This window comes from Hemitrygon akajei, chromosome 27 (assembly GCF_048418815.1).
Source record: "Hemitrygon akajei chromosome 27, sHemAka1.3, whole genome shotgun sequence".
NCBI classification, from domain to species: domain Eukaryota; kingdom Metazoa; phylum Chordata; class Chondrichthyes; order Myliobatiformes; family Dasyatidae; genus Hemitrygon; species Hemitrygon akajei.
The window spans coordinates 30674661-30695985 of NC_133150.1; the positions used below are offsets into that span (position 1 = coordinate 30674661).

Genomic DNA, 21325 nt, shown 5'->3' on the forward strand with positions numbered 1-21325 from the left:
GAGACACGGGGAAGCCGGGTGGGGGAGGGGGGAGGGACAACACAAGGAAGCCGGATTTTGGGGGGGGGAGGGAGGGGGGACGACACAGCAAAGCTGGGTGGGGGGAGGGAAGGAGGAGAGGGACGACACAGGGAAGCCAGGTTGGGGGATGGGGAGGTACAACTCAGGAAGGCAAGGGGATAGCAAAAGTTTTTTCAAGTATGTTAAAAATAAAACCGAAATGGGAGTGGATATAGGACCACTAGAAAGCGAGGCAAGAGAAATAATAATGAACTAAATGAGTATTTTGCACCCATCTTCACTGTGGAATACACTAACAGTATGCCTGATGTAGTGTGTGAAGGAAGAAAAGTAGGTGCGGTTCCAGAACCGGCTACAAAGGTAAGATGGTAATGCACTTAGGATGGACAACAGCTTGCTGGCATTACTGTGCTGACAGCAAATATAAACAGTTTGCTCCACTACCAGTTTCTGATCTACTTGAAGTACAGAAAATATAACCATGCCTTTACAAACCGAATCTCACACAGCCAACAGATTGCATTGTACCTATATTGCAATCTATGCAGACAGGAAGGAATCCTGTAAACCAGAGGATAACCCCAATGGCAAACCCACCGGTACAACAGACAAATATACATTGAGGAAATCCCCACATCTCAAATATTTACTTTCCAGCTGCTGACCTAATGGCCCATAATCCAAGAATCAAGCAACGACTCTCAGTACTACATATTTCTTGGCCTTACAGATACTACCCAAAAATGTTCATTCAATTAATTACTTTTCCTCCAACCATCAGCTGCTCTTTAAGATCTGTGAATGAAAATTCCAAATGAATCTTGTCGCAAGTGGCAGATAGTGTCACATCTCACTTGGCTTCAAGCAACACAGTAGAGGCAGAAATGCCAACACAGCATTAAAGGAGAGCTGGGTCATTAGAAGTGGCAATCTTGAGGGAAGTTGTTAAGTGGGCAGTCTGCTTGCTGGATGAATATAAAAGATGCTATGGCATCCAGAAGAAATTTCAGTGGCACAAAGAAAGCTTGCTGAGCAACCACTAAAAATAGAGCTCACCATTTTTCTCATCTCTGGAATCATTGTACTCAAAATAAGTGCATAAATGACATCTGAAGTCACCAACTGAAGCATTGTTATGATAGAAAGACGTCATAAACACAAGGGCTTTAATTTACTTTGTGGTGGATAGCCTCAATGGAATGTAGTATTTTCCTTGTGCACACCCACAGCTGGTATATGAATACTTAGTTAAGTAGTTAACTAATTATATTCTGCATGAATAGTTTTCATTTCTTTAAATTTCAATGATGCCAGGTAAATGAACCTACAACTACTTGAGGGAGGTTTGCACCCACTTATATACCCAAAATCAACCAGATGAGATTCCACCCTCTCTGTACTGGATATTAACTTGTTTTCCCTCCATCCCAGATCTGATGAAATCTTCAGTCCAGAATGCTGACTCCATTTCTTTCTGCTCAGCCTCGCCTGTAGAGTGCTCCAAGTATTTCCTTGAACTTGTACTTGAAAGTGCACTTTCAAGTTCAAAGAAGTGACCTCGATGTGATGGCACCTGCTTGATGTGATGTGATACACACAGGGAATGGGATTAGTACACTACTTGCTGGATCACAAACACAAGTTGAAAACTGTCTCAAAATGCTGGAGGAACTCAGCAGGCCAGGCAGCATCTCCTCTTTGCCACAGATGCTGCCTGGCCTGCTGAGTTCCTCCAACATTTTGAGTGTGTTGCTTGGATTTCTAGCATCCTCAGATTTTCTCTTATTTGTGATTCAAAAACTGCCTTGACTGACATCTTGAAATTCAAAGTTTAAAGTAAATTTATTATCAGAGTACATACATGTCACCACATACTACCCTGAGATTTTCTTGTAGGGATTCACAAAGAAATACAATAGAATCATTGAAAAGCCACAAAGACTGACAAACAGCCAATGTGCAAAAGACAAACTGAGCAAATAGAAATAATTTTAAAAATGTGTCTGTCTGTGCACATGTCTGTCTGTGTCTTGGAAGTTTCCATGTTTTATTGTATTACAACATTGAATTTCGGTAGATTTAATTTGGCTTTTCTGACACTGATCAGCAAAAAAAGACTTTAATGTCAAAGTGAAGACATCTGTACAAACTGATCTAAATTAATTACAAATATAAAACACAAATTAATTGACTGCATTATTATTCACCACCCTTTAAAATGACGCACGAAATCATCACTAGTGCAGCCAATTAGTTTTGCATGTCACAATGAGTTAAATGGAAATTGTTTTTGGAGACCCATGTGCAGTCAAGGTGCTTCAATTTATTGTAGTAAAAATACCCTTGTATCTGAAAGGCCCAGCAGCTACAGCGAGTCAGTATCCTGGCAAGATCTACACCATAAAGACAAAAGAACACTCCACGCAACTCCACAAAAAAAGTTATTGAAAAACACAAGCCAGGAGATGGATACAAAAAAATTTGCAAGTCACTTGGAGTAGTTTTATATTTGTAATTAATTTAGGTTACTTTATAGAGATCTGTTTTCACTTTGACACAAGAGTCTTTTTCTCTTGATCAGTGTCAAAAAATAGCTTAATTAAATCCACTGAGATTCAATGTTGTAAAACATGAAAACTTCCAATGGGGTAAGTACTTTTTATAGGCCACACACACACACACACACACACACACACACACAGTAGTCCTCGAAAGTGAGTTTATAGGTTGTGGAATCAGTTCAGTGTTGAGGCGAATTAAGTCACCAACTCTGGTTCAGGGGCCCAGTGGTTGAAGGCTCCTAAACTGGTCCTAAACCTGGTGGGTGTGGGACCCAAGACAACTGTACTTCGTTTCCAATGACAGCAGCAGGAAGATCACATGGTCTGGATGGTAGAGGTTCTTGATGATGGATGCTGTGGCAGCATTCCTTGTAGATGTGCTCAATGGTGAGAAGGGCTTTTTGGCTGTATCCACCACTTTTTCCAAACATGAGAAAATCTGAATATGTTGAAAATCCAAAGCAACGCACACAAAATGCTGGAGGAACACAGCAAGTCAAGCAGCATTATTGGAAAAGAGTAATGAGCCAACAGGACAGGAAGTCCTGAACAAGGGTCTCAGTCTAAAATGTCAACCGTTTACTCGAGTTGTTCCTCCACAACCTGCTGAGTTCCTCCAGCATTCTGTGTGGGTTACTTTAGTCCACCACTTTTTGTAAGCCTTCCTTTTCTTAGGCATTGGTATTTCAATACCCGGCTGTTATGCAACCAGTCAGGATACTCTCTACTGTACATCTATAGAAGGTTGTCAAAATTTAGTAGTTTTAGGTTGTTTCTTACAAAGGCACTGACTGCCTCTGCCCTTGACAAGCTCTCCTGCCTTCGTGGTCCACAGTCTTGATGAACTCAGAAAATCAGCGTCAATCCAGGGAGATAGCAAAAAATTCTCAAATTCGGTTGCCTTTATAAATTCATGGAACATACACAGTGACGTGCAAACAACGATCATAAGTTCTCCGCAGATCAAGGATGAGTCATTGTTGCACTATTGCATTTCACCAAAAAACTTCCAGCTGGAGTGGAGATGCAACCATTAAAGTTTTCTGTCAGCCTATAAATTAACTTCACTCCATCTAGAAAGTTGTTAGAAGTGAAGTGCAGTACTGCAGTGAGGATGCCTTAAAAGGGTGTGGAGCAATGTCACAGCTTGAGTAGAGGCTAGCATTATGCTTTGCAGTGCAAGCAAGTCAGGGTTCAATTCCTACTACTGTCTGTAAAGAGATCGAATACTCTCTCCATGATCATATAGGTATCCTCCGGGTGCTCTGGTTTTCTCCCACAATCCAAAGACGTATGGGCTAGCAAGTTAAGGGTATGCTATATTGACGTGGTGACACTTGCAGACTGCCCTCAGCACATCCTTGGATTGTGTTAGTCATTGACGCAAATGATGTCTGCAATGTTTCAATGTACATGTATGTGGCAAATAAAACTAATCTTTCAAATCAAGTCATTGAACTACACTTAGCAGATGAAACTTGTGTACTCCAAGACTAAGCTCTAGGCCATCATATTCAAGTAAAGTTCAATGAATGATATGCACCAGAAGTCCAGGAAAGGCAGTTTTTTTCCTTCCCTGTCCCACCACACATTTTTCCACAGATAATCAAGATACATAATCAAGCCCTGGAAAATACAGATTAGCTTCCATATCTTGGGAGCCAACCCTCAAAAGGCAGATGTCAAAATTACCAGTACTGTATTGAAAAGACTATTCAAAAGACTAAGACTCCAAACCTTGCACTGTTCACTGTCTATGAAGGGATCGACAATGGACATTTCAAAAGCAGTGAAGAAATATCAGTAATGCAGTCTCTGCAAAATCCTCCAAAATCACAAAATAAGAGAACCAAGCACTGACGGATGGACTCATCATGTACACATGACCATCAAATTCCAAAACATGCAAGTTACTGAGCTCTGAATAGCCTCAGAATACAAGAATGTTCCTTAAACAGAGCAGAGCTGGTGGAGCAGATTCGATGAGTCAAGTGATCTATTTCTGCTCCTCAGTCTTATGATCTGTCACTGGAACCAATTCCACAAGAACAGGAAATGCTTTCATACTTTCAAAGCCCCTTTGAAAAACAAGGGCAACATCCTCACAAATCATCCAAATTCTGAAGCCATGACAGCTCAGAACAAAGGAAGATGACAGCATTAAGCACCTTGAATCTTTGGAGGAGCACACTAATACCATTTGCAAACAGTGGAAGGAGTACACAACATTCCAAACCACATAGTCCAGCATCACCTACCCCATCTCCAACCTTTGGCAGAATCTAGGATTGCTGTACAACTCTTGAGCCACCTCACAGATGTAGCAGAATCCAGATGTCCTCTGTTAGAATAGACTGCCCAAAAGAGATAATCTGAATTCCTATTAGAGATGCCCAATCAAAACCCTGTTTGGAGGTGCAAGCAGTTATCAATGACACTGGTATTGTTCAAAGAATATACGTGACCCTGGTATATGTTATATTTTTGTCAGTGTGACTGAAAGCAGAGCAAATACATATTCATTTCACTAATCGTTTTTATCTGTGGTATACCTGAATTTATATTGCAGAAGTAATTATTTCAAGCACTCTAATACCTTTCAACAAATGATTTTTGTCACTATTTCATTCTTGCTCAACTTCCTGTAGCCCTTCATAATGAATACAGTCCTGCTTGGGTGGATGATTGCAATTCGTTTAACAACTTATTATAGGATTACATGCTGTCTACATCCCCAAATTGTCTCAGACAATGCGTGCTCATCTCTTGAACCAACTCCAATAAATTATCTTAAATTATCTTAACTGTCAAAGCTTGCACTGCATTCCCAAGATGTACAATGGGGCAATCTTTGCATGAAATACAAACCAAAATCAGTCTGGGGTGATTAAAATATCAATCAAATTTATCTCTTCATGAGAAATCCCCCTGTACCCTGAACCTTGAATATCCTCAACAAAAAGTGGCTGAATTATTACATAATAAAATTAGTGTAAATTAGTTGCTATGTCCACTTAAGTTAGGAAAATTCAAATCAAAAGCAGAAAAACTGAATAACTACGCAGGTCAGGTAGCATCTGTTGAAGTTTGGATGCAGCCAGAAAAAAATTAATGGCCCTTCCCTCTTCATAGATGTTGCCAATTTACTGAATTCCTCCAGCTTGCTTTTTGCTCCGGATTCCAACACATGCCATCACTTGAATGGAAAGTCAAGGCCATTCTTCCCAGAGGCTATTGCAAATTTTTATTTGAATATCAAACAATCTGCCTGAGGAACCAGCAATCAAGCAGCACTAGCACTGTGGTGGTTGGGATGGGCATATCTATGTTCCAGATCAAAACCCTGAATGAGGGCCTACTTCCTCCAGCAGAGTGTTTGCTGCTACAGATTCCAGCATCTTAAAAAGAGATACAACCCTACGACTAGAAGACATAGCGGCAGAATTAGGCCATTCATCCCATCGAGTCTGTTCCGCCAGGTTATCATGGCTGATCCATTTTCTCATTCTCCTGCTTTCTCCCCATAACCTTTCACACCCCAATTAACCATGAACCTATCAACCTCCACCTTAAATACACCCAATGACATGGCTTCACAGCCACCTGTGGCAATGAATTCCACAGATTCAGAATCGTCTGGCTAAAGAAATTCCTCATCTTCATTCTAAATGGATGCCTCTCTATTCTGAGGTTGTGCCCTCTTTTCTTAGTCTCTTCCACCATAGGACGCATCTTCTCCACATCCACTATCTAGGTCTTTCAACATTCAATAGATTTCAATAAGATCCCCCACATTCTTCTAAATTCCAGCAAATAAAGGTTCAGAGCCATTAATCACTCCTCATACAATAAGCCTTTCATGACCAGAATCATTTACATGAAACTGCTCTGAACCTTCTCCAATGTCAGCTCTTAAATAAAGGACAAAAATCGTTCACAATACTCCATGAGGCCTCACCAGTGCCTTATAAAGCCTCAGTACTATAACCACGCTCTTATATTCTAGTCCTCTCAAAATGAATGCTAACATTGCATTTGCCTTCCTCACCACCAACTCAACCTGCAAATTAACTTTTGGGGAATCCTGTATGACAATTCCCAAGTCCCTTTGCACCTCGTTTTATTGAATTTTCTCCCCATTTAGAAAACAGTCTATCCTTTTATTCCTTCTACCAAAGTGCATGATCATAAACTTCCTGAAACTGTATTCCATCTGCCACTTGTTTGCCCATTCTCTGAATCTGTCTAGGTCCTTCTACAGCTTCCCTGCTTCCTCAACACTACCAGCCCCTCCACACATCTTCAAATTAGCCACAAACTTGGCCACAAAGCCATCAATTCCTTCATCCAAATCATTGACATATAATCTGAAAAGAAGCTGTATTAATAGCGAACCCTGTGGCAAACCACTAGTCATCAGCAGCCAATCAGAAAAGGTCCCCTTATTTCCACTCTTTGCTTCCTGCCAATCAGCCAGTGCTCTATCCATGCCAGTATGTTTCTTGTAATACCTTGGGCTTTTGTTAAGCAATCTCATGTGTGTCACCTAGTCAAAGGCCTTCTGAAAAATTCAAGTACCCAACATACATCGATTTTCCTTTGTCTATCCTGCTTGTTACTTCCTCAAAGAATTCCAACAGATTTGTCAGGCAAGATTTTCCCTTAAGGAAACAATGCTGACTTTGGCCTACTTCACTAGCTTCCAAATACCCTGAAACCACATCCTTAACAATAAACTCCAACATGCTCCCAATTATTGAAGTCAGGTTAACTGGCCTATAATTTCCTTTCTTCTGCCCCTCTGCCTTCTTTCAGAGTAAAATGACATTTGCAATTTGGTCCTCCAGAACCTTTCCAGAATCTAGTGATTCTTGAAAGACTATTACTAATGCCTTCACAATCTCTTCTGCTACCTCTTTCAGAACCTTGGATGCAGTCTGTCTGGTCCAGGTGACTTATTCACATTCAGGTCTTTTAGTTTCTCAAGCATGTTCTCCCTAGTAATAGTAACTGCACTCACTTCTGCCCTCTGATGCTCTTCAACTTCCAGCAAACTACTAGTGTCTTCCACAATAAGACTGATGCAAAACACTGATTCAGATCATCCATTATTTCATTGTTCCCCATTACTACCTCTCTCATGTCATTTTCCAGTGGTCGAATATCTATTCTCGCATCTCTTTTACTCTTTGTATATCTGAAATAACTTTTGGCATCTTCCTTGATATTGCTGGCTACCTTACCTTCCTATTTCATCCTTTTGCCCCTTATGGGTTTTTAGTTGCCTTTTGTTGCTTTCTAAGTTTTCCAATCCTCTAACTTCCTACTAACTTTTGCTCTATTACATGCCCTTTGTTGCTTTTATGTTGGCTTTGATCTTCATTGACAGCCACAGTTCCATCATCCTACCTTTAGAATACTTCTTTAGGATGTATCTATCCTCCACCTTCCAACTGCTCCTGAAAACTCCAACTATTACTGCTCTGCCATCATTCCTGCTTGTATTCCCTTCCAATCACCTTTGGCCAGCTCCTCCCTCATGCCTCAAATTCCCTTTACTCCACTATAATACTGATACGTCTGACTTTGGCTTCTCCCTCTCAAATTGCAGGGTGAATTCTATCATAGTGAATTCTATCATAATACGATTACTGTCTCCTAGGAGTTCCTTTACCTCAAGCTCCCTAATCTAATTTGGTTCATTACATAACACCCAATCCAGAATAGGTGATCCCCTAGTGGGCTCAACCACAAGTTACTCAAGAAGTCATCCTGTAGGCATTATGCAAATCTCTCTTTCTCTCTCGGGATCTCTCATGGAGATAATCTCCGTTTTGCACCTGATCTCCTCTAAATCTGATCATTTATCTTAAGGCTTCAAAAAAAAAAGGGGATTTACACTGGTGGATTAGCCAGCAAAAAGTCTAACTCCACCATGGCCAGTCCCAAACCCAGCTGCAAAAGGAGAAAGGAGGATTGGGCATGGGGCTAGAACCCCATCTCATTAAAAAAACCTAGAGCTACAGAAATGCAAACGGAAGCTCCAAAGACCTTGTCCCTGCAAGAGGAAGGATCTTCGATAATCCAGAAGACTGGTTCTGAAGGACTCTGCATGCTGCTGCCAGCAGGGGGTAATGGGCTAACTAAGATACACAATAAACACAAAAGATTCTGCAGATACCAGAAATGCAGAGTAAAACATGCAAAATGCTAGAGGAACTCAGGAGGTCAGGCAACATTTATGGAGAGGAATAAAGTCAACATTTTGGTTCTGTTAAAGGGTTTCTGTTTATTCCTCTCCATACTGAGATACAGGATTCAAATTTTTGTCATGACTCTCAGCCCAAAAATATACTTTGCTCCATAAACAGTGACCAACTTGGAAAAAAGGCTTGCCAACTCAATGAAGTTTTTTGAGAGGTCCCACGGGTTGTTTAAAAGGGTTACCGATATACATCTACAGAAGTAAAGCGATGTACATGAACAATTCTGATGCCAAATGACCAAATACTGAACAGGAAATTTCTAGGGCCAGTCCCATTCCATTTGTCAGGTGTCAGAGTTCAACCCGTCCATGATCCAAGGACTGGTAAGAGTGCAGTCAAGCACCAATGTGTGGGCAGCAGGGCAAGACAGAATTAAGAGACTCAGAAGTGAAGCCTCTACTGTTGAATAGGCTGCCAACACTCACCGTATAGGCCCACAGATGTAGAATGGCCACTTGGGCGAGATACTGGAGGGCAACTGGTGGTGCCCATGGAACCATGCCCCAGCAAGGAGTCAGTGCCTTCAGGAGAGGAAGAGAGAAAATTGGTGGAAAAGAGGAAGAAGAGATACAAGGAAGCAACTTCAGGCTGTAATGTAATCTCAGGGTTCAGCTGTAGGTCATTTGCTGCTCACACTTTACACTTGGCACAGGGGTGGAAGCTAAATTGCCTCTGTGAAAGGTTACACTCCAAACAATTAACAATTTTCTTGACACAAGTCACTTGCGCCAATGCACACTGTCCATGAGACCAATAATGAACGGCTTGTATGGTACTGTGTGAACCACAATTCTGTAGGCTAGTTTTTTAATATATATTTTGTAACAATATAGGAGAAACAGGTATCCCAGGATGACCAAAATCCTTAAGAATATGCTCTTATTTGGGATGCCACTGGAACCCCTCAATCAAATGACAGCCACTGATGCTTTTGTCCATGTAACAGAGGTTTTGTTCATGATTACAGTTCTTCCCCCAAAAGGGACTTGCACTCAGACAGTTGTAGGAAACTTCACAATTAGATAACTTCAGGAAGGACATAAACTGAATCAACAAATCCAGAGGCCTCCAGTCACTACTTAAAAGTCAAGTTGCCCTGCAAACTTTGTCTAATACTTAGATGGATTTGCAAATGGTTGGGTACAAAATCTATAGAAATTACTAACCCATCTTCATCCAGTTCAGCACAGAATGGTCCTCTCGCTCCAGAAATACATGCTCCTCACCCTCAGATCAATCTGTCCCAAAAACAGCAAACTAATCCCAGCTACATTCCATAATAGGTATTCTAAACTTTTTACCTCAGACTATGGGCATTAACTTTTTCCAATCAAAGCTACAACATCTCAGACAACATGTTTCTTCCCTTTCTCATATCAGTAACAGTGTGGAAACAAACACTTCAATCCATTTACTCATTTAACCTGCTTCCACTTTACCCACATCATCTTATTGGCATAAAGATATTGAATATCCTGTCATTCAAATTCTCTTAAAGCATCTATCCTCTGCCAGAAATATAACTCATTTTCTTTCACTTCAAACACTGCATGAACCATGTAAATACCCTACAATTAGATTTAGAAAATTCACTTAATTTTGTTTCCTGTTACATGGAGCACTTCCCGATTCAAACATCCCTGTGTGCATTATAGAATATGTTACCAAAACAGACTACATACATAGCTTATTGTCTAGGTTATAACTTCCAGCCCAAGTTAGTCTAAATCAATCCTCCCATAAAAGAGCACACATCCTATTCAAGAATATAAATGGGTTACACCAACCCAGGTTGGTGTTTAAAAAAAAAATCAATACTTTTAATCCCAAAAGACAGCCTATGTCAATAAAAATACAGAGATCCACACATTTTCACTTAAAAATACTAAGAGTAAATTTTCAAAGCTGCTACTTACCCCCTTCATTGCACTCCTCTGGGGGTTTTGCTTTCTTAGCAAGCCGAGGATCCAGCCATGTGGTAGTCTTAGTGTTGTGACTATGAAAGAAAGGAGGAATTCAGCCAGTCACTGAGCACAAAAGAGTTGGGAAGTAACAGGCAGCATTGGGGAGTAGAAGGGTCCAAGGTAACAGAAGGTGGAAGATGACCTTGTCTAATGGCCACCAAACCTCATACCTCTGTGCATTAAAGATTAAGATTGGAGACCATTCCTTTGGCCAAGGCTACTTAGGTTTTCACCTCACTTCTGAGCATAGAAAGTGTGGATGAGATAGAGACTTGGTTGCATGCAGATTTATTACAAGTATTCAGAAGTATTACATTGCCTTTAAATCATTCAGGATATTATGAAGTTAGACATAGATGCTTTGGTGAAATAGTGTGAAAAATTACTAACTTAAATTAGACAAACATCACTTGATACATTCTGGGAGTAATATTGAGACTGGGGTGTACACTTTGAATAGTACAGTATTAGGAAGCACTGAGAAATAAAGGTTCCTTTGAAGATGGCCACACAAGTGGTGTGAAAAATGGACAGGATACTGGGCTTCATCATGAATAGAGAAAGTAGAGACATTATACTCCAACTTTACAAAACTTTGGTCAGACCTCAGCTGGAATACAGTGTGCAATTCTTCACAAGAGAAAATCTACAGATGCTGGAAATCAGAGTAACACATAAAAGACTGGAGGAACTCAGGTCAGGCAGCATCTATGGAAAAGCGCAAACAGTTGATGTTTCGGGCAGAGACCCTTCATCAGGACAGGTCTCGGCCTGAAAAGTAGACTGTTTACCCTTTTCCATAGATGCTACCTGGCCTGCCAAGTTTCTCCAGCATTTTGTTTGTGCAATTCTTGTTACCAAGGTATAAAAAATGGAGTACCGCAATATTCACCAGAAGACTGAGAAGCTCAGTCTTTTCTCCCTGGAGTGGAGGAGGTTAAGAGGGGCAACATGACTAACATATACAAAATAGTACGTATAGAAAGGTTAGACAGCAGAAAACTTTACCACAAAGGAGACATAGATAAAACTAGAGCAAGTACGTTTTGAGTAAGGGGTAGAGATCCAAGGGGATATGAGGACCTTCTTTATTCAGACTGTACCCGAATACATTGCCTGAGAATGTCATAGAAGCAAGGTCATTAATAGCATTGCCTAGATGAACACTTGAATCACCTAGGCTTGGAGGACCATGGATCAATGCTCGGCAATTGTTTAAAGCGCAAGGATACACACTTGTTGGCATGGCCATTAAGCAAATGGATTGCCTCCATGTTGTACAATTCTATGATTTAAAAGCAAACAAATGCAAGGTCTCCCATTCATTCCAAGATCTGCTTGAATGTTAGACAAAAATTGAAGCAAAAAAAAAAACCCCATGAGAAGCAGGTGTAGTCATTGAAAATATCAGTGACCATTACTGGCTTACTGAATTCCACTCCCTAGATGTCTTTGTCTCCTCCTCATTGCACCTTAAAATTTAGTTCACCAATTACATTTGAACAATTTTCCCAATATTTCAAGAGGCTTGGCAAATTTGCCTAATTGTGCTCCAGCTGGAATGTTTTACAATGACATCACTATACAACTTCTCGTAAATAAATAACAAGAAAATCTGCCAACTTTTACCAGACACTGCCCAATGCATAATACTCACTCGATGAAGTAGATCATTCCGCTGTCAGTGTAGGCCATCTCCCAATTGCTCGGCAGTGGCTCCATCAACTCCTCCCTGGCAACAGGATCCAAGTACCTGAATTCTGCGACCCCATCAGTGTGGCTGGGCCCTGTCCCTGAGGAATGAATAACCCCCTCTATTACGGTGTTTAGGTTGAAATGTGAAAGCCAGGAAGGTTTGCACAAAATCTAAATATTTCTATGACTGGGACAGATACTGTGCTGAGATTAAAATCTCAAATAGATAGAAAACTCAAGATCGTTGCCTGTATACCATTTGTAAGTGTACACAACAAAATTGACAGGATGACTAGCTGGGCCTACATTAAAGATTTTACATTAGATTGCTGTTAGAGTCCATATGGTCTATGTCTGTCATTATCACTGGAGTATTTTAATTGCTCCCTCAGTTATTTTCCTATTGCAAACCTTGATAGGAAGGTGATCAGTACATTAACTATGGCAATGGATTACTGTAAAACTGACCATGCAGAAGTGGTGGGTGCCCCATGTGAGTGAATGAACAAAGCAAGAATAAGCACAATAACCAGGGTTCATCTGCCAAATTAGTCAGAGCAATATTCTGCTCTCCCTCACCTGGATAACCAGTCCCATTAGCAGTGGGTCGCTCGTCTTCTTCATCTTCATCTGGGACCAGGGTGTCAGCTCGTTGCATCATGCTTACAGATGTAGTTCGTTTTCTTTGTGCCTCATCCGAAGAGTCATCCAGAACAACCTGGTCCACTACATCTTGCTGAAAGGGACCAGGCTCTGCAGGAGGCTTTGGCGTCCCATAAAAATTACCTATCGAGTAGTGGTGTGGAAGAGGGAATAGGTACAAAGTGCAGATGAGCTTCTCAATTACATGTTTAACAGCTGAAGGCAAGAGGTTCAAGTGGAATAAGAAATTTGAAATGCACTTATCAATATACAAAGCCAAAGGTGAAAGTGCATTCTACTAATTACTACATATTTTGATTCTATAAGAGGTTATTCAGCCTGTCATTTTTATGTCCCTAATTATTTATCTATATTTCACTACACCCTTCCAAGTTATTCTTTTGCACATGACTAACAATTCCTTCAATTCTTTTTGCCATTAACCTACAAAGTAATTAACAGCAGCCAAGTACCCCATTTAAGGATGAAAATCTAGGGGCCATAAAGATGAAAAATTCAAAAAAATTCATTGCCCAATAAATAACTAGAATGTAGAAATGTCAGCCACCAAGAAACAGAAGTGCAGAATTAAAGAGGCATTAGATGACTATGCAGACTGCTATAATGAATAAACTCTTCTTGGGCTTCCAGCCGAGTACAGGTATCAATTTTAACCAACGTTTTGCTGACAAATTGCCAACTTCATCCGGGATCATACCTGGGGATGCCTAGTCCTGTGGTATATATAGCCCCGTCGTCTGCCCTCCTGATTGATTAACCCTCAACCGATCAGGTTTCCGCTGTCCCACCTTGTTTACAATTGAATTCCAGTTCTTAGAGCGAGACCTTCATCTTTATTAAAATTCTTTTCTAGTTTTATTTCAATAGCTTCCTTCACTAGGCAATCACAAAGGCCATTGGCACAGCATAGTTTTGTTCCGAAATCACGGGACAATTGTTGTGTATTTATTTGGGTTACCTGGAGGAATCAGAACATTGCATTCACAACGGCCATAGGATCGACTTCAACAGCACAAGGCTACTTGTTTCAATATAAACAAAATGGGACAGCAGAAACCTAAATGGATGAGGAATAACCAATAAGGATAGATGGACAATGGGGGTATAAATACCAACAGACTAGACATGCCCGGGCATCATCCCTGATCAAAATGGCAGAGTTTGTCAACAAAATGTTGGTTAAAATTGATTAATTGTACCCAGCTGAAAGCCCAAGAAGAATTTATTTGTCATATATACCGGGAAAGCATTGAATCCTCTTTCAGACTACTATAAAATGTTAACTGTAGCTCTCTCCCCAGATGCTGCCCGATCTGCATGGTATTTTCCAGAATTTGATTTTTACTTCAGATTTATATCATTTGCAGCTTTACTTTTCAAACAGCTGTAAAGTAAATTGAGTTATCAGTAAGATCTGAATAAAACTGTTAGCAGCTGCAGTATTTTAGTTATCAAACACTACTGGGATTCTAATGTTAGCCCATCTGGTGATACTGAAATAGAAGTCTGGCAATGAAACGGGGCTGCAGTCCAAGGGATAATTCATTTCTTTATTCCTACTCATAATAGAAAATTGGCTGTGCAAGATGCAATTCCAATATACATCCATGCAGTGAAAAGAAAAGTGCTTAACGTGGGAACAAAAAAGAATTCAAGACAGACTTGCTTACAATGAAAGGCAATGTAAAGCAAGTTTAAATGGAAGATCCCGATGGACAAACTGAAGCTATCGTTGTAATGTTCAAAAGGCATAAAGTGAGCCAGATTTGGATTATGATTAAAAAGGTCAATAAAGACCAAAAGTAGTCAAGTAATCTTGGTATATTATATACACAAGTGCAACAGCACTTTGTATAGTCTGGTCATTCCAGTGGGGGGAATAAATGCAGTTATTAATACAGGCGAAGCAACTAGAATGGTCAAGGGGAATGTGTAATTAGATTTCGAGAAGCAATTACGTTAAGTGGGGATTGGTTTACGCTTTGAATTTTAAAAGGTATTAGACAATGCTGATCATGACAAGTTATTTCCCCTTGACCAGAACTGTAGAACTGGCTTGGTAGGTTAAATTAAAAATTAATCTACAGAAAGTCTTTCACCAAGTGGTCAAATCAAGGAGCCAGAGGGAGCAGCTTGAGCGTGCCAATTTCTTACTAGAATTTACAGAACTCAGAATTTGATTAATTTGAGATCCAAAATACAGCTAAGTACAATGTATTTGAAAGGAATTGCTGTCAATCAGCTCTACATATCTTCTATATATACACACCACAGGAAAATACTCAATTTTAAGATACAAACATCTTTAAGAAAATATATGAAACCAATTCTATTATTTTACCAAAATATTACTAGTCATTAATTTAGTTTAGTCCTGTAACATTTTTCCAAATCCCCTAAGATTCCAGCACTCCAATTCTTGCCTGATTTCAACTACTATATCACTGCCAACTATCCTTTCAATTGTTCAACCTCAAACCTTTGAAGAAGTTCCCTGAAGTATTCACGTTGAAACACTCTAGCTTTGCTTTAATGACTCTACAGGATATCCCCAAGTTACAGCAGCATTTGGTTCCTGTGAACTATTTGTAACCCAAAGAGTTCACATGCAGAAATGCAGCCAAGAACCAAGTTTCCACACACCAGAAGATACATGCAGTCCCACAAAAGAATCAATCTATTGATCTCCCAAATGCATATACATTGGGTATCCGTAAGCTGGGGAGAAATTGATGTTTCTGAAAATCTGAGGCACTTCAAAAATATTTACAAAAGGACTAAATAAAAGCAAGAAGTGATCTTTGCCATTTGTGCTTATTATAAACTCTCATCTACACCTTGCACAACTGAGCTCATTAGCCCAAAACTGAAAGAGAGGAGGATTTGGTAATTCACCATCAAATGTTCCACTCTCCAAAAGAGCTCCGCTGTCTTCTAGTGCTTTAAACTCTTCCAGAGAAATGAAGTTATAATCAACTCCTGGGACTTCACCGTCCCGGGGTGGTCTTGTAGTGCCTGAAACAGGAAAGAAAACAAAGAGAGGGAATGCAGTGAAATAAGAATAGAAGTTGTTGACCCCCCCCCCATTCTACCATTCAATAAAGTTATTTCAGATGCATGACTGAATTGCCAGTCACTTTGCTCTGTATTTTTCAAACTTCTGCTCAACAAAAATAGACTATAAGCGAATAATTGATCTAGGATCAACTCCCAGTTGAAGAGCTTCTCTTTTGGGGGAAAAGGCATTTCCTGATTTTCTAATTTTTGAGACAGATATTTGGTTGTGGAATCCCAATTCTGGATTCCACAATAGCATCATAGCCTATATCTACCCTTCCGTCTAGTGATTAGCGCAATGCTTGCAGTGCCAGCTATCAGATTGAATTCCTGCCATTGTCTGCAAGTACATTTATCCACAACCCTATAGAATTCCTCAGGTGCTCTGGTTTTCATCCCATATTCCACAGACATACAGGTTAGGGTTGGTAAGTCATGGCCATGCTACGTTGGTGCTGGTAGCATAGCAACATTTGTGGACTGCCGCCAGCACATCCTCGTGTATTGGTCGTTGATGCAAATGACACATTTCACTGTATGTCTCCGTGTCTGTGACAAACAAAGTGAATCTAATCTTTTAAAATTCAGGAATCAGATTTGGTTTCTTTTGTAAAGAAAAGCAAGGTCCTTCTTTCTTCAGAATAATAAAATAGCACTGATTAGACAATGCAGATTCAGTGTGACCATAATTTGAAAAATCTTTCCATAGAAGGTTGAAAATTGCACTAGATTATAGTTCATTTACAATATAATAGATCAGTTTTTGAAATATGTTAATTTATGTGGCACCTTTTGTGGCTTCATAGTCAATGAAGTGCTTATGAATTGTAGTCACTGAAGTAACTAAGGAAACACGGCTGACAATTTGCACAAACTCCAAACACTTAATTCACAAAGCAATCCCAATGCCATCTCCCCAGTGATAGTCGGGAGAAAAAAAATGGCCCATTCATTCCTACTGCTTTCAGTTCATTTACCAAAACTCAATCCACACTAGTATGCTATATATAACCAATGCTGTGTGCTCCAATTCTCTCTAATCACTCATGTTACATCTTACTGAAGGCCTTCTGTAAGTCCAGATACACCACATCCATTGCTGGTCTTCTTATAGATTACAGGGAGAGCAGGAGAACAGTTGAGGAGGATAATAAATCAGCAATGATTTAATGGTGAGCAAACTGGATGCGCTGAATGGTCTAATTCTGATCCAATGCCTAATGGTCTATGCTGCTCAAAATCAAAAGGAATTCTAACATACCCTCTTCCCCTCGCACACACTTACATGGGATGGTTCTCAGGTACAAATTATCCCGGATGACCTGCTGAAGTTGGTGGTCCACTGACCCTTTCTGGAACTGGAGGCTGAGGTAGTGGCGAAGCTCCTTGTTTATTATCCTGCCTGTTTAAAACAAAATATAACTGCTTTAACCTTCCATGACAATATCATCCATCAGCAGAGCAGATAAAAGCCTATAGCAGACAAAGACGCCAATTATTTCCTTCAGTGCAAAATTAAACACTGCGGTTAATAGATTTCTCACCAAAAAAAAAATTATTCTGTTTAAATTAACAAGCAGATTTTTTTTAAAACTTAATATTTCCGTGAAAGTATTACAATTTAAGTTAGATTTGATTCGATCAGAGGTTGAAGCAACAATAAAATTCCTGTTATGTATTCAATCACGCAGACAGCAGACCAGTCATTCGCTAGAGCAGCTGTACACACCGACACTGAACAGTCCTTTCACAAATAAAAATGATTAACTGTGGTTGGTGGTTGGGGGGTGGGGGCGGAATTAAGAAGCCGCTTTAATATGGCACCATTACACTCCAGCCCTGAGCACGGTTTCTACTAGGAATAGGTCCACACCCAGCTGGGGTCATTGCTTAGTCACATCGCTGCACAGCATAAGAGAGCAGTACCGTTAGAACCGTGTACAACCCAGTTAAATGCAGTAGTAATACAGTCAGAAGAGTATCAGAGGAGAAAGGCAAATGACATTCCTACTTGCTTTGGCCGTACATTAAGCAGATGAACAGCCCATTCTGCATATTTTCTCTTAGTCTGCATCTTCTATGCTCCGTCAATCCCATAGAAGACTCACTCACCTCCCCGGCATAGGTCGGACGTTGACTCAAGATTAAATTTAACCTGGGTCTCTCGGACTCAATCTCAATTGAAATTAACTTCACAGCTTCCCTGAACTGTCCCGCATCCAGTCACTCACATTCCTTCAAAGCTCGGGATGTTAAACCGGGTTTGGACTTAGACATTAGCCAGCGTGCATCTTTTACAAACGCAAATACAATGGACAGCGAGAAGATAAAGTGCTCACTCAGAACCGACCATCATCCAGATAGCAAGCTCTACGAACGGAGTTCCAGGATAGAATGAAACCAGTTCCTTACTTTTCAAGAACCCTGGTTTGCACTACCCCCCTCGAAGTATCCCGGGATCTGGGATTACACAGCAGGATGCGGACGTCAAGAATGTCAGAGAAGAATTGAAATCCGTTTGGTGACAGATCTGTCTGTTGATACCAGTGAAGCGTCTGAGCATGCGCTGTCAAAAGCGTTATTAAATCTTCTTTGATACGTCTCTCATTCGATGTACCACAGATTCCACCATGCCACCCGAAATCTGGCACAAAGGATCGAGAATTTATTTTTCACCTTTGTGGTACTGAATAAGTTTTATGCTCGCCAGCACCCCCACCGAATTAAAATGATGTGCTTAAGATGCTTCACACGTACGCTGCGAACACAGGGTGATAGACAGTTAGAACGTGGTTACATCACAGCCTTTGTAACGAACAGCAATGGGGGAACCCCCCTGCGTCATGTGAAAATGTCACGTGGTGCTAAATACGTCCCCTTGATGGACTAAAGGAATGCGATAATTCTTTTCAACTGTAATAAACCAGATTGGATTTGTCCTGCTTTTGGCTAAAATTTGCAGTGGACCCTTCAAAGAGTGAGATCCCCAAGGTACAGCACTTTGGTTTGCCTGATAGGGCGTTTTCTATTGTATTCAAAAGCATATTTATTAGCAAAGAGTGTATAAATTGAGATGTGTTTGCTTACAGGTAGCCAGAAGAAAGAAACCGGAAAGAACCCAACTAAAGAAAAAATAAAAATAAAAAGACCAACACAAGAGAGAGAAAACAAAAGCATACAAATCATGAAATTAAGCAAGCAGTATTTTATCGCTGATTCCAAATGATTAGACACTGGGGCAAGATGAATGTATATGTACTATCAAGTTCCACAAAGAAGCACGACTGATTTGAAATATTTAGTCACATTTAAACGCTAATATTTTTGCAGTATTAGCCAAATCAAGTAAATTCTACTCGTTTTACAAAATTAAAGATCTGGTGCTCATAATTTCAAAACATACAAATTATTGAAACAAATTAAAATCAAACAAGTGTAATTCACTGACTGCATCCCACTGCAGAAAATCATATTTCAAGGAGACTAGGCTCAATCCACAGGGACCTGCAGGCTTATTACATGCTGCCTAATGCTAGCAATGAAGTGCTTAACTGCTCACATTAGAGGCTGGCACCATCTCAATATACATAGATTGTGTGTCAACCATACCACCGATTGGTATTGTTCTCCATTTTTCTCATATTACCAACCCCTACCCACCATTCCACACCACCCCAAACACATTCTCCATCTGGGAAGGGTTGGCAGCCAATTCTTATTGATCCAGATGTAGTCAGCACTACAACTGGGAGCAAATTAACACAAGTTGCATAGGAGGGCCAGCTGGGATGCTGTAATTCATACCAGCTTCAACCCCAGCCAGGATACAAATTGCTCAAAGATTTGCTTCTCCCATATTACCCATAGGAAGCATTTATGAGACTAATCATCTATTTACACAACTTCTACTCCAGGCTACTGGATGGGAAAACCATTTTGGCCTAGTGTAAAATGTAAGTGCTGAGGGCCATGCCTAACTTGGAAGACATCATAGAATTAGTATTGATGATGTGTGTTTTCTTCCATTGCCCTTTGAGCAAAGAGTCAGTTTAGGAGATGCTGTTGAAGTGACCTTATAGTCTTATGACCTTGCTAAGCTGCTACAGTGTGTTTTGCAAATATTGTGGTACCACAATGTAGTACTGACTGCATTCTGGGTCAACGAAAAGTTGGCTAAATACCCTATCAAATGGGAATAAGCTCTGCACCTTCAGATGAGGGGCTGTGCTCATTCTAGCCAGCCAAGGAATATTACAGTAAACTCCTGGCATGTGCCTTTCAACAATGTAAAGTTTACATTGGTCAACAGCAAACCTCTGAGTGTCCACAGGATATTTAATGGCAAGTCTTTTATTTAGAGATGCAGCATGGAACTGGTCCTTTCAGCCCAACAAACAGTGGCCTAATCACAGGACAATTTACAATGACCTATTAACCTACTAACCAGTACGTCCTTGGACTGTGTGAGGAAACTACAAGATCCGGAGGAAACCCGTATGGTTCAGGGAAGAACATACAAACTCCATCCAGACAGGACTGGAATTGAACTCTTAATGCCAAAATGCACCAAGCTGTTATAAAATGTGTAACGGTAACCACACCCTACCATGGCATCAGTTAGACAGCTTGCAGAATGCTGAGGTGAGGAACTGGAACCCCAAGAAAAACAACATGCTACGATGTTTTAGCTTTAACAGCAAATAGCAAATGCTTCTAAAGTGTCAGGATTTCATCCAAATACGGTCTTGAAACAAACTGATTTAAACTCTGGTCTAACAGCGAAGTACTCTGCCTGTGCCACAATGGAACATCAGCCTAGCCTTCTGCACTTGGGTCACTGACTAAGACTTGAGCCCTCAATATTCCGGTTCAGAAAAACTGAACCACAGCTGACATTGAATCCAGAATCATTCATCCCTTCACAACAGGGATAAACTGTGAATCATTCTCAAAGTCAGTCTGTGAAAAGCAGAGCATCTGTTCAAATTAAGCACACCAACTCATCGTGGTTCACATGCTACTACTGTGGCTTTGTGATGCTATACAAATAACTTGGTAATACACACACTTCCCTTTCAGAGTGTCATTGAGATTCACC

General features: G+C 40.4%; 1 protein-coding gene across 4 annotated transcripts in view; it reads right to left on the reverse strand.

Annotated features, from left to right (window-relative positions):
* The window catches only part of magi3a (membrane associated guanylate kinase, WW and PDZ domain containing 3a), a 133872-nt gene that overhangs the window by 40810 nt on the left and 71737 nt on the right, over positions 1-21325 (reverse strand). For 3 of the 4 annotated variants that reach the window (XM_073030552.1, XM_073030554.1, XM_073030555.1), the window contains exons 2-7: positions 17513-17629; positions 16066-16185; positions 13087-13293; positions 12470-12605; positions 10765-10844; positions 9274-9369 (exon numbers count right to left, since the gene is read on the reverse strand). In XM_073030552.1, coding sequence (XP_072886653.1) covers positions 9274-9369; positions 10765-10844; positions 12470-12605; positions 13087-13293; positions 16066-16185; positions 17513-17629 — 756 coding nt within the window. The remainder of the gene's footprint in view (positions 1-9273; positions 9370-10764; positions 10845-12469; positions 12606-13086; positions 13294-16065; positions 16186-17512; positions 17630-21325) is intronic. The other variant, XM_073030553.1, reaches the window with a different exon arrangement.